The sequence below is a fragment of the Protomyctophum bolini genome (assembly GCF_963924005.1).
Source record: "Protomyctophum bolini genome assembly, chromosome: 11".
Lineage (NCBI taxonomy): Eukaryota > Metazoa > Chordata > Actinopteri > Myctophiformes > Myctophidae > Protomyctophum > Protomyctophum bolini.
The window spans coordinates 17,386,760-17,400,763 of NC_137872.1; the positions used below are offsets into that span (position 1 = coordinate 17,386,760).

At 42.2% G+C, this 14,004-nt stretch overlaps 1 protein-coding gene across 1 annotated transcript; it reads left to right on the top strand.

Moving 5' to 3' along the window:
* Positions 1 to 10: 10 nt before the first annotated feature.
* Positions 11 to 13,065, top strand: pigq (phosphatidylinositol glycan anchor biosynthesis, class Q). The gene is made up of 14 exons (XM_080774976.1): positions 11 to 140; positions 679 to 882; positions 1,399 to 1,585; positions 1,888 to 2,099; positions 2,276 to 2,472; positions 3,145 to 3,276; positions 3,904 to 4,024; positions 4,787 to 4,913; positions 5,392 to 5,545; positions 7,660 to 7,771; positions 8,741 to 8,821; positions 9,511 to 9,625; positions 10,469 to 10,530; positions 10,828 to 13,065. The coding sequence occupies exons 2-14, from the start codon at positions 730 to 732 to the stop codon at positions 10,978 to 10,980; spliced, it is 1,806 nt and encodes a 601-aa protein (XP_080631102.1). The 5' UTR covers positions 11 to 140; positions 679 to 729; the 3' UTR covers positions 10,981 to 13,065.
* Positions 13,066 to 14,004: the final 939 nt, after the last annotated feature.

Consider the following 14,004-nt stretch of genomic DNA (forward strand, 5'->3'; position numbering starts at 1 on the left):
AACTGCACCGCGGAACCGACGATATGAACGTGTATCCAGTCGGAGCCTTTGTAGCACTGGACTGTCAACAAAAAATATGGCGACGTTCTCTGAATAGCTGTCTTGTTCGAAGGGTAAAATTCATCTCATGTTGTTGAAAGGTAAGAAATGTATTATATTTACGCGCTTAGTAAATATCGTATCTACATTTATATGCGGGTCCTTGCAATATACCGGTAGTTTGCTATGTTGACTTACATTTTCAACAGCGGTCATTTACTCATTTTCGAGACTTGGACTTGTTGGCAGCAGTCTAGACTCTAGACAGTCGTGGTGAACTTGAGCACGCGCTGGGATGTTTTTAGTTTGGTGTGGTGAGATATTAAAGCTATTCATCAGTTTACTACTTTGTTTGTTTTGTCATTGATATTGAATCAATTATGTTAGCTTAAATTGCTTGAGTTGCTTACTTAAATCTCTTCTGTTAGCGGTTTTGGCTGGCCAATTATTGCAAATCAATAGCTACCCCTTGCCCCAGGCTCTGTTGCCACAGCAACATGCCCAACGCTCAATATTTGAAGGGCAAAGGGAGGGCATGTGTCTGCTTTTACTTTGGGATTACAACAAAGTGATGTGAACAAAGACACACTCACAGTGTGGTCAACACTCAACATGTGTGTGATGTCAAACCACTCTCAGATACAAAGAACTTTGTGGATCCTGAATCGTGTGCTGCAGCGGAAAGTCGCCATGGTGCTGAAGATCTTCTTCCCCCAGTGCTGTAACCGTGCCGACAGCGGGCTGCTAGTAGGACGCTGGATCCCTGGTTATGACACGGCTGTGGTGCTGACGGTCATCCACTACCCCTTTATCCCTGGCCAGGTCAAACAGTACATCCAGAAGGTCAGTGGAGCACAGCACTGTGTGTGTGAGTGAGTGACAAAGCCTGCATTTTGCTTCACACAATGAAACGTGTGCGCCTCTTCCCCAGCCATCCTTACAAAGCACTTTCTACAACTTGCTGGTCTTTTATATAACTTGTATGGCAGCATGTTAATTTTCTGTTGAAGCGGGAAATGGCAACAGGGTGACTGACAAAACATGTAAGCATCACTGTCAGAAAATTGGGACTTACACCACCTCACAATTAACTTCTGCACCCCTAATTGTACACCACCTCACAATTAACTTCTGCACACCTAATTGTACACCACCTCACAATTAACTTCTGCACCCCTAATTGTACACCACCTCACAATTAACTTCTGCACCCCTAATTGTACATCACCTCACAATTAACTTCTGCACCCCTAATTGTGAACCTAATATGGTGTATAAAATTGCATGGTGAGATGGGTGAATGAATGGTCACACCTCTATTTCCAACCATTATCCCTCACTGTTGCCATATGACACCAGATGCAGGACCAGAGTAAAGTGGAGCTGACTGTACTAGGCTCATGGAGCATGCCCAAGGAGGGCCAGGAGGGCATGGAGAGTTTCCTTCGGGACCTCAGCACCATCTTTCCCAAGGGACGCTGGCTCCAGCTCAGCCGGCAGATCGGCAAGATGGGCTTCACCTGTGAAGTCCAACACCGAGACCTGAGTGAGTTTGCTGAATAAGAATATTGCATATTAGGTGCAGGTGTGTGTGCTTGCACATACAACAGGCTTGTTCCGGTTTAATTAATGTATCAGAACCAAGATGTTATAAAAAGTTGTAATCTTTCACATTTCTAATCAAGGTAAAACACACATTGGCACATCTACAAGCTCACAACAACTTGTCAGAGTTGTGAGCTTGAAGATTTGCTATTTGCAGTGTGCAACAACAACAACAACAACAACACGTGCACAACAAAGTGCTAAGTGGGGATTGACTGATGGTAAATCTTTGTTTATTACCAGACGGGAGACCAGTACAGGATGAGGTGAAGGAGAAGAAGAAGAAGAAGGAAGAGTCAGAGGAGAATGAGAGTGGTGACGGTGAAGGTGAAGAAGACGAGAACAAGGTCATCTTCGTCCACTACGAGCAGAGGAAGGTCATGCTGTCCCAGCTCCATCCCATACAGAACGGGCTTCGTGACCCCAATGCCGATCCACCGTCTGAACTGCGACAGGTACAGGAAACATTAACATGCTGCGTGTTTATTTCTAACTTGTTGTGCAAACAACAAATACAGACATGATAATTGTGTTAGTAGACTAATATTATTATATTCCATTTTTTTTTGTCAGTCTTTTGTACACCTGTCAGTTCATACCACTGTGCTCTATGTGTTGTTCTCTGTCCCAGATGTTCCAGACGGTGTCTCAGAGTGAGCCGCTGTTCTTCCTGGATAAATACGACGACGGGCCCCTGAAGATGACCCACTGGCAGTCAGAGGGCCGCGAGGCCAGCATCGTAGTGGAGCTGTTCAAACAAGCCTCCACCCCCATCTGCCTCCTCATCACCTGGATTCTCTCCATCTGGTCCTGGATCTGTAGTCTACGGTGAGAGGATGTGTTCATTCCACCAGGAGAGAGACAATATACTATACTGGACTATGACGGACTAACAGTTTTATGCCATGAAGTTGCCCCATCAGTGTTTCTTTCTTTTGTCCTTTTTGTCCTCGCTCTGTTCTTATATAAAGCAGTGGTTCCCAAACCTTTCAGGTCGAGACCCAAAAGAGAGAAGACGTTTTCCCGGGACCCAAACTGGTCTAAATAGCAGATCTTTTCACTAATTCGAAATTAATTATTTATTTTTATTCATGGATTTCTTTCATTTGTTTGTTTGTTTTTAAAATGTATAGAATTCTTGTCCCCATGAAAAAACTAAAATTGTAACATAATTAGAAATGCTCACAGATGGCCTGGGCTGGCCAAGCGGTCCAGGCACCTAGGCTGGTAATCCAGCCTGAGCGCGTGTCACGAGTCCCGATCCCGATGACCTTTGCTGCGTGTCTCCACCCAATCTCTCTCCCCTTTCCTTTCCTTTATCTATCAATAAAGGCAAAAAGCCCCAAAAATTGTTAAAAAAACACTACACAATTAAACCTGATAAATGATCTGTGTGGGGTTCTCACTCTTAGATGAAGTTGGCATTACTCCTAAAATAAATCAGTTTACTAAGGATCAAAATAGAATCCACCGAGTCCCTAATTACTTTTTCTGTCTCAGGGTTCTCAACCTCTACCCGGTGCGCTTCCTGTCCAGTAAACTGTCCACGTGTGTCCAGCTGAGCTACAGGACGGACCACATGCACACGCTCTACTCACCCAAGAAAGCTGCCACGCACACACAATCCATGAGGTAAGCATGTGTAATCGTGGGAACAAACATAGTTGGACGTGTTCATGGGACACTGCACTAGCAACTCCAGGGTTGATCCAGGATGCCTGTCAGCAGGCAGGTGTGTTGAACTGAGTAGTAGTGAATAGGGTGGTTCCTCACTGGTACGTGAAAAGAAGCGGCAGGCACCTCCATGTGTATAGGAAGAGGTGTGATACCATCCCTGGGACCAACCAGTCCAACAACCAACCAGTAGGGGTCAGCAGTGACAAGATTACACAGGCAGGAAAACGGTATGATGGGGGGGAAATTGGCAAAAACATGTAATCTACTTGCATTCGAACCTGAAATATACCACTCATACAAAGACTGTCCCCCCACCTAGCTAAGGGAGATATTGGATCCCTTGGTTATTAGGCCACTTGACTCTTTTAATCTGTGTGCCAAGAAGCAGGAATGTTCATTCACAACCCTATTATTATTACTGTATGATTATTAACTGTTCCATTTTCCAACCTTAAGCCTAATTTATACTTAATCGCACGATGGCTGTCCCCCGCTGTAAATAAGTGTGTGTGTGTGTGTGTGTGTGTGTGTGTGTGTGTGTGTGTGTGTGTGTGTGTGTGCGCGCCTGCGAATGCCCAATAGGAAAGCCAACATCCTGGTGTCCTTCATGGTGGACATAGCTCTGGGCCTCCTGCTCATCTCCTGGCTGTACAGAGAGAACCGCATCACCATGCTGGCCAACACACTGGTGCCCATCGCTGATGTACGTGTGTTTGTGTGTCCACTGTAACCACCCAAATCCTGAGTGAACTCTTTGATGCTGGTTGTAAATTGGGCTGAAGGCCTCTGAATATAGAGGGTATGCACGTGACATCATCATACCCGGAAGTTATGCGGGAACACCCACTGAGTGCAAAAAAACTACCGTACTTTCTGGCCTTGAAATCCTATCTGATTGCATTAAACAACATTAAACGATGTTAAACTCACTTTGCCACTCAATTTATGCATGCGCAGCTGCATGCCCTCTATACTGCAGTGCTGATGCATTTCTTTATCTCTGCGGTCACATGAAAGCTCTGACCCCGAGGTTTGTAACGGTGAAGTTGGAACTGAAGCTCATTCTACAAAGGTCATCACTTAACCACATGAATCCTAACAGCACTATTCTGGATTAAACATTCACCAAAATAGCTACAGTATTTTCACCGAAGATGTTTAGTGTAGAGTGAAAACCGGAGGGTAGAGCCCTGGGGACTCCAGTCAACTAAATGTATAGGGTTTAAGTGGTTTTTTTTTTTTTTAAGATTTGTTTTTGGCTTTTCTGCCTTTGATAGTTTCAAATATAGATGGAGAGGAAAGAGGGAGCGTGAGACATGCAGCAAAGGTCCTCATGAACGGGACTCGAACCTATATGTGTGGCAGGCCACCGGGCGCGGTTTAAGTGGTTTTAAACGTGTGGTTTTAACAGTGCTATGAAAATGTCAGTGTGTCCTGACCTTGTGCTACGTGTTTCTATCCGCAGCACGTGGCCAAGGAGCTAGAGGAGCTGCTGCAGTGGCTGATGGGAGCGCCAGCCGGACTGAAGATGAACAGAGCTCTGGACCAGGTGTTGGGACGCTTCTTCCTCTACCACATCCACCTCTGGATCAGTGAGTCCACCACACACACACACACACACACACACACATCAATCACCCATTGGTTGACCACTTGTCAACCAATAGGTGTCCAACCTGACTACAGAATCTAATTGTATTTATTATTATTTATTTTGTATAGTACTGTCTGTATGTCTTTATAATTCTTGAATAATTGAATACATAGGACCATTTTACATAGGGGCTTTTCATGTTATCCTTTTAGCATTATTATATAACTGATTAACTGTACCTCTGTACTTTTTGCAAACTGTTAATAATGTATTAAATCAATGAATTGTTTTATTCACTAAAAACGGTTACATAGTGTAGCTTTAGTTTAAATAATATCACAATACATTTTGAATCGTAGCCTGAAATTCATGTTAAATTTGGATCTTGAGCTCTGTAGTGATTCCGAGTCCTACCCCTAACACAGATACACCTCTCCTTGTCTTTGTTCCTCAACCATGGGGTCCATCTCCTGCAGGCTACATCCACCTGATGTCTCCCTTCATAGAGAGGATCCTGTGGTACGTGGGCCTGTCGGCGTGCCTGGGTCTGACCTTTGCCCTCTCAGTGCTGTCTGACATGGTGGCTCTGCTCACCTTTCACATCTACTGCTTCTATGTGTACGGAGCCAGGTGAGAGAGTACACACACACACACACAACCAACCATAAGAGTATTGATTTGAACAGCTACAGTACCCTGACTACCCTCCACTTTGTGTAGCCGAGCATATTACAGAGTCTGTACTTCAGGGGGCAGTGTCTCCCAACTGTTTGCTTCTTGTGAGAGAGCCTAGTTGGGGCCAATTTCCTATATATATATATATATATATATATATCTATTATAACATTTGTAAAGTTGTCACGTGGCGAAAAGATGTGGCCACTAGCCAATCAGAGCCAAAATGTGCATGCTCACCCGTCACTAGCTCTTGTTCGCAACTTCGCATTGGCTTTTGATTGCATGCACACACACACACACACACACACACGCACGCCTGTAAGCACAACACTACCCCGTCCCCGTTCAGCGGCTACATCTCTCTCTCTCTCTCTCTCTCTTTCTCTCGGCACGCAACACACACAGGAATTGGGCTAATATAGGCTACCAATAAATAAATATCGGGGTCTCACTGCACAGAGCCTCTGGGTCTGCAGCGGCCAGGATGCTGTGTGTGTGTGTGTGTGTGTGTGTGCGTGTGCGTGTGCGCGCGCGCTTGTGTGAGAGGGACGGTCAACAGTCAGCAACACGTTAAATTTCTACTTCTACTAAAGAAAGAGGCAGCGATGGAGCCATAAGTTCATATCCATAAAATCGGGGACATAAATTACGCAAAATACTGTTAAACAGTCCTCCTAGCTGTTGTGTGCTAAGCTAAATTATCATACGGAACCACAACAGACAGTCGACATGGCTTTGACCAGGGTTGCCACATTGACTGAGAGGGAAACAAGCAACCAGGTCTATGAAAATGTTAACGGGCCAGATCAAGTCAGAAAATAAATCTAGAATAAGCAACAATATTGCTGACTGTCAAACATCATTGTCCAATGTTGTTTTAGAGCAGTGGTTCTCAAACATTTTCATGTCATGGACCACATGGAATGGGAAATAGAGGGGGGAAAATGGAAATCGTAGGGTTTTATTTTTGTTGGTATTTGACTCTGCTACTGATGATTGTAAGCAACAACAAGTATTGCATTGTGTGTTTGAGCTGACAGGCCCTTTTTGATGTCAATCAATCAAGTCATCTCAGGTCATCTAAAGCGGCAGATGCAAAAATCGTTTTTTATATTAAAATTATATATATTTTTAGGGGCATGTCATGTGGTCTACCTGCAAAGCCTTTGTAGATCGTGATCTACCATTTGGGCACCGCTTAACGTCAGATCAGGGGTTTTGTCGGCGAGCGCCAAAAATGCTCCCCGACAGCATAATCGGAGCAAATACCAGGCAGTGTGTACGAGCCATAACGTGTTGACTACACTACACTACACTAATAAGGACACATAATAATAACTAATAACCCATCCGTTACTACACGTGGAGTCAACTCCCGCAATTACCTTCTTCCCATAGTGCGCTGCAACGTACGGGCCGCGAAAATCTAGTATATATATATATATATATATAATATATATCGGGCTCTATTTTTGTCCATGCTAAACCCCTTATCCCTAAACTACTTTGCCTTTTTTACTATTTTGAAAAACATTTTTGAATAGTTAGTATTTAAATTACTGTTGAATCCAAATATTTGGCCAAGTACATTGATTGACACATACAACACATTTCACTCGGTGAGGTTGTTGGAACAGCGAAAAATAAAAGCCTATTTTAAGAGCTTGGCCACAATAAATCTTGATGGAAAATAAAATATAATGAAATGGATGTTTTCCTGTGACAGCTGAATAAATTAAACCAGCCATAAGCTGATCCACTTTTACATAGGATCTGTCCTCTCCTCCTCCACGAACGCACCCAAAGCATACACATACAGTATAGGCCTTATGTGGTTAATACTGAATAAACATATTATCATTGTTCAGCCTGCTGTAATTCATATGCTTTCAATCAATAGTGTCAACTTCATGCACTAATTTTAGACTATGTCAGGGGGAGAATAGAACCAGGCAGACCGGTCTGATTGATTGTGCAGATTGTAATGGGGACTGCTTGGTTTATGACCAGCTGGTCAAAATCCTCAGTGTCAAGTGAAAAGAACTGTGTGTCTGTGTTTGTGTCAGGTTGTACTGCATGAAAGTCTACGGACTGTCCTCTCTCTGGAGACTCTTCAGAGGAAAGAAGTGGAACGTGCTGAGACAAAGAGTGGACTCCTGCTCCTACGACCTGGACCAGGTAACCACACACACACACACACACACACACACACACACACACACGCAAGTCATGTATTCACTCACTTACAAAGTCAGACATGCTCAAGTTCAGTAGCATTTCCCCAAGTATACACTTACTGTACTGTCACAATTAAAGGCAGATAATTGTCAAGAATGGCTTAGGGTTGACCACAGATTACAGCAATTTGCAATGGGCCTGGTCTACAAGATTCACTACACTACTAAAATACCCATGTACCTGTCCAAATACTTCCTTAATGTCAACGAAGTCCACAATCACAACACCAGAGGGAGTTCAACTAACTATGTGCAACCCAGATTCGGCTCAAACAAGGGTTTAAATTTATTTCGCTCCTCATCCATCCATCCATCTTCAACCGCTTAGCCATAGTCTGGTCGCGGGGGCAACAGCTCCACCAGAGAACTCCAGACTTCCCTCTCCAGAGCAACATTAGTAACTTCCTCTTGGGGAGTCCCAAGGCGTTCCAAGGCCAGTGAGTCATTGTAATCCCTCCAACTGCGCCTTGGTCTGCCCCGGGGTCTCCTCCCAGTGGGACGTACATCGAGGACCTCCCTAGGGAGACACTCGAGAGGCATCCTGACCAGATGCCCAAACCACTTAAGCTGCCTCCTTTCCAGGTGAAGAAGCAGCGGTTCTACTCCGAGTAATTCGTAACCCTCCTATTTTTCCATACTGTACACATTTTTCACCTTTTTTATTATATTTTTATTTTAACTATATTTGATTTCCTTTTTTTTCATAGATTTGTATATGTGTACGTCTTTAAATGTACTGATGAATTGACAATGGAGGACCCTGAAGCCTTTTCATGGTTATATCCTCATTAGCAGTGTTTGTATTGAACTGTACCCATTCGACATACTGTGAATAAAATGTTCAATCAATTAAAATGTCATGATCGTGATATGATGATTGTATGGTGTTGACGGTGCATTGTGTTTTCAGCTCTTCATCGGAACTCTACTGTTCACCATTCTGCTGTTCCTGCTTCCCACCACAGCCCTGTACTACTTGGTCTTCACTCTGGTACGTACACACAGACTACACACCAAGGTTATTAGAACTGGAAAAAAACATTTTAAAAAGTATGCTTTATGAAACAAAAAAGATGCCTAACTGAAACGAACTAAAACAAACAAACAAATCATTGTAATCAGTGCAGTGATGTTGGCCTCCTTTACCTCTTGTAGAAATGATGAAGCTTCTTAAACTACTACTGCATATCTGTGTACTGGGCCTGGAACTTGGTTATATGTTGTTTAACATCAATAAGACCTTTAGTTTCTTCTGTAATAGTTTCAGTGATTCTTGGACTTCCTCATTGGAAATCATTTTCCAACATTTGTCCTTTTTAAGCTTAATCTCACAGGTTACAAACTGGACATTTCTTTCTTTCCTTATGTGTCCACTATTCCTGTAGACAGGCTCTACAGAAGCTGTGGCTTAATCTTAAAAAAATATATATGTACTTATTTTTTTGGGGGGGGGGGGGGGTTGATTTTGTTTTTAATGGCTTAAGTGTTTAATCAGTAGGGGTGTAAAAAAGATTAATTGTGTTCCTTTAATAGTAAAAGGATTTTACTGTGTACAGTCTTTCCTGTCTCTCTCTATTGTTTTCATGGTGCACATGCACACATTGCTCATCCATTGTACATCCATGTGGACTGTATGGTGTATTTGTGACTCCTGCATGTCTCTGTGTGGTGGGGCTATAGTTGCGACTGGTCGTGGTGCTGTTCCAGGGCGTGCTCCACCTCAGTGTGGACTTCATAAACGCCTTCCCTCTGTTTGGCATTGGCCTACGCATCTGTCGCTCCTACAGGCTGGCAGGTAATGTACACGCTCCACTTCACCACATGAGCCACAACGTCCCTAATCTTGGGGCGAACGTTTGGTGAAAAATAGCAGTTGAGGTTGGAGATCTGCTGTTTTCAGCATAGAGCCCTGGGGAATCCCAGTCAACTAAGGAGTGTTTTAGTGGATAAGCCCTGTATTCATACTATGATGAATAGCGAAAATAGCCTTGTGGTTAGAGTGTCCTCTGTGAGATTGGGAGGTTGTGGGTCCAATGCCAGCAAAGACTAAAAATGGTACCCAAACCAACATCCACCATGGCTTCCCAAATGAAGGTCCACTCGTCGTATCCCTGCCTTGCTGATGTAACAAAACCAAGCACTCCTCTTCAGTTTTCCTCCTAGGAAAACAAATATTGCACCCAGGACAGTTAATGCACAGAGCCTACAGTATTTGAACATCCAACTGACATCTGACCAATGCAGTTGTGTTGCATTTCCTGTTAGGCTGCATCTAGGCCCCTCCTGTTCTGCTATCCAACAGCCAACATTATTCCACACTCTCCCTGTGTCATTAGAATATCTGTAGTCACATTTATTTGTACAGACCTTTGCATAACGGGCACAAGGGAAGAGTTTACAAAAAATGACATCATCATGATGATAATAATAATAATAGATAAAGGATAGACTTTAGGTGGAAAAGAACTGTGTGTGCGTTTGTTTACCTGTGTGCTTCAAGCATGACAGGGCAAAAGTTTAAAGTTGGTCCCTGGCCGAATTGACAGTTACTTAAATGAAATGATATATATGTATATGTGTGATGTATTAACGGGTGTCATTGTATAGTAATGGCTGCGTGTTGATGCTGTTTGTGCAGAGGGGGTGAAGTTCAGGGTGCTGTGTGAAGAGCCAGGAACAGCCCTCCACCTGATGATGGAGGTAAGCTTCTCTTGGCCTTTGTCCTTTCATTTCCTTTAAGACCCTTTTTTTCTACTTACTTTTTCTACATTAATTAAGGACATATTTTTTAGTAGGCAAACTTTCTACAAAAATAGCATATCTGAAACCTCATCATGCGTCGTGGTGCATTATGAGATTGTAGATGGTCTATTTTTGCGAGTTTAAATTGTTAAATGTATTTATATTTATTTAATCTATAAAATGTTGACGCACTTCTGTTCACGTCGACGTAGAAGCTTGTCCTTCACAGTTTCTCCTCTCCTCTCATCCGGTTAGATGAACCCGCTGAAGTTCAGCGATGTGGTAAAGACCTATCGCACCCCGACATACAGCTGCTACCCCAAGGAATCCTGGCTCGCCCTGGCCAAGAAGCTGTTTGTTGGAGAACTGGTCTACCCCTGGAAACACAAGACCACCAAGGTGGACTGAGAGATCGCTGTGGATGAGATGCATGATGGAGATGGTGGGGTAGGAGGAGGCAGGGGGACTGGGCCAGGAGAGATGCAAGCCGTAAAATCTGGAGGTTTCCGTTAAAAATGGACCCGCAAGGTGAGAGGCCAAGGGAGTGGTCACAGAAGGTGTGCGTGCGCATGCGTGCGTGTGTGTGTGTGAGAGGGAGAATGTGCGGCATTGCGAATCAGTAGCTTAGATATGGAGTTGATGTTACAGCCATTGAGAGATTCTTTAGGCTAGTGCGTGACTGCGTGTAGGAGAGATGCTAAGCAAATTGAAATCAGGTATTAATACAGTAACTGCACTGATCAGAGATAGATAGGAATAATTTTATGATTTTATGTTATTAAAAGTATTAACTTAATATTGGTCGGATATTTTGCAAAAAAAAAATACATTCTGATTCTGTTTTCCCTCAATACATAGGTTTTTGTATTTCTTTCCCGAAAGTGGCTTGCTGAATCGAATGTATAATTTATTTATTTGTGTTTTAACAACGTTCCTTGAAATTTGGAGACTTTTGAAAACGTGTTTGTTGTTGTTATTTGTTTGTGGAGATCTGATTGAATAGATAACTGGATATAAGGTAGCGGCTAGCATACTTGAAAACACCATTTGTCTCACTGTGAACGTCCCATCAAATCAAACTGGTAGAACGCATTGTCTCTATAGCACTGCCATTAAAGCTGCTATAAGCAATATTATGTCAAAATCTTAATGGGCTTTTTTTGCTTTTTTGGTATTCAGACAGCCAGCAATGGGTAAAACGCTCCCAAAAACTGTAGTCTCTGTGACACAGCTAGGGGCCACAATCTGCATTGAAAGATTTTCCTATTTAAGCTTTCCCATTGGTCGATTTGCCTGTCTACTTCCTGATTGGTTAGTAATTTCGACAGGTTCTTTTTCTACCAATGACAAAGCTTCTATGAACATCTTTGAATGCAAATTGTGGCCCCTAGATGTGTCACAGAGACACAAAAAATGGGAGCATTTTACTCATTGCTGGCTGTCTGAATACAAAAAAAACATTATTGCTTATAGCAGCTTTAACCATTTTAATCCGGTGTCCCTATTTTGGAATACCGGTATGTGGAGATTTCCAGTACCTTCCAAAATATGTGAAAATAGCTGTACAACAAGGTATACAATAGGGCTATACGTGTATAATATCGCATTCATCTTCAGTTAAATTTACGTGGTGTTTGAAAAGCCTATGCAGTTTCCTCCTTTTCAGGTTCCATTAACTGCTGAGTGAGCGTTTATGTGACATGGGCGGACGTATAGTCCTCCTGAAATGGACTGCTGCCTTCTGGGTAGAAATGCCTCACCTGAGGCCACTCTATAGGCCTACTTTGTCCCAAAACAAACAAAAATAAGTTGAAATATCATCAGCAAACACTTGTCTTATGAAGATGACACTGTTAACAAAATGTAAAACGATTTCCCAAACTTTTGAATAATTTCCTAAATAAATTACATTTTGAAAAGTAGTTAAAAATAGGCTATCTTAAAGCACAAAACGCATCATGATGTGACGTGTTATGAACTTGTACATTGTTGTTTTCGCTACTCGTTTTGTAGAAGAAGTATGGGCTTATGTGGTGTTAGTTTCTTTATTGTCAGTACATGGTGTTTTATTACTGCCGGTGCTCATCTGCAGGACACACCCTGCTGTTGTACATTCCACTGTTGTTTTTGGTCTGAGAGAGCCCATCACAAAGGAACAGTTAGTCGGAAATATAATTTACTGCTATTCCCGCTCAGAACCATGTCACATTTGAATCAATTGTGTGCCAACTTTACGATTTGGCTTTTTGTGTAATTGCATCTGTCCTTGGACCTACTGCTTCTCAAGTTGAACAATTATTGTTGTCTTGTCATCTGATTTACTTTCTTGATTTTTGTTTTTTACTTTAACTTTTCACTCTATTGTGCCAATGTTACTGAAATGATTAACAACGTTTTAGACATTGCTTGATTCTTTGTCTTAAACTTTACTATGTGTTTGACAGCTGAAGATACTCCTTTTCCCTTTAATAAAATTCCCGATTGATATTTAAAGTGATGACCTCTTCTTTTCAAATAAGTCAAGCCAACCTGCTATTATGGGAATAGACTGCTGCATTTATATACCGGTATGTATTTAATTACTTAGTAATAAGTTTAGCCCGGGGTTAGGCATAGTTTTACTGGGGTTACTTTTTTTTTCTTACTTTGTTTTTGTTTTGTCAGTAACTAATGTTACTCTTAAAAAAAGGGTAGGCATAAAAAGCTTTGGCTTCAGCCTACACCTTACGCCAGGGGGGAGCTTTCCAGTATTCAATACTGCTGCATCAACTCCCAACATTTTCTATGTTCAGTCTTCATTCATCTCTTTAGAGTGTCCACTGTACACATGGAACCAAATGGACCAATTTGTAGACTCCTCTGAGTTAATTTAACAGGATTTTACTGTGTACATATGTATTTGCCTCCCAAAAATATGAAATGTGTATTTCGACAGCAGATTATGGCTGATGTCATAGTACTATAAATAAAGAAACTGGGTAATACAGTGGCAAGAGCGAGTTTTAACTTTATTTTCTCCATTAAAATGTCCACAGTCCACACTGATGAAGGCTGGATAACGAGGATAACGCACCAGTCAGTGCGGCAGTGCGTACAGAAAAAGTAATTTATGATGTCATAGTCATAGCACTGCCATCATAGACGGAAGCCTTTGAAAGTATATTAAAATAATGAGTAGACTGTATTATAACAGCACATAGAAAGAGTCCCATTAGCCCTAATTTGCTTTCAGGAGTTAAGGCGGTCAAGTGGAAAGCTTAGAGCAGGGGTCTTCAACACATTCAGGCCTTAGCTTAGACTTTGACGTTCGTTTGACAGCACTTTCATCAGTGGTGTGTTAATTAATGTTTTTTTATTTGTACACACATCTTTTTTATTATGTTGTTTTTATTTTTCCAGATTTTTAACCACTTACTAAACCCTCAATTCGTA

What these genes read in the sequence shown, in the direction of transcription:
- pigq (XM_080774976.1), top strand. Translation starts at nt 730, where the DNA reads ATGGTGCTGAAGATCTTCTTCCCCCAGTGCTGTAACCGTGCCGACAGC. An exon ending in TCAAACAGTACATCCAGAAG is followed by an intron (nt 883 to 1,398) that starts GTCAGTGGAGCA and finishes ATATGACACCAG; the next exon opens with ATGCAGGACCAGAGTAAAGT. An exon ending in CCACATCCACCTCTGGATCA is followed by an intron (nt 4,914 to 5,391) that starts GTGAGTCCACCA and finishes CATCTCCTGCAG; the next exon opens with GCTACATCCACCTGATGTCT.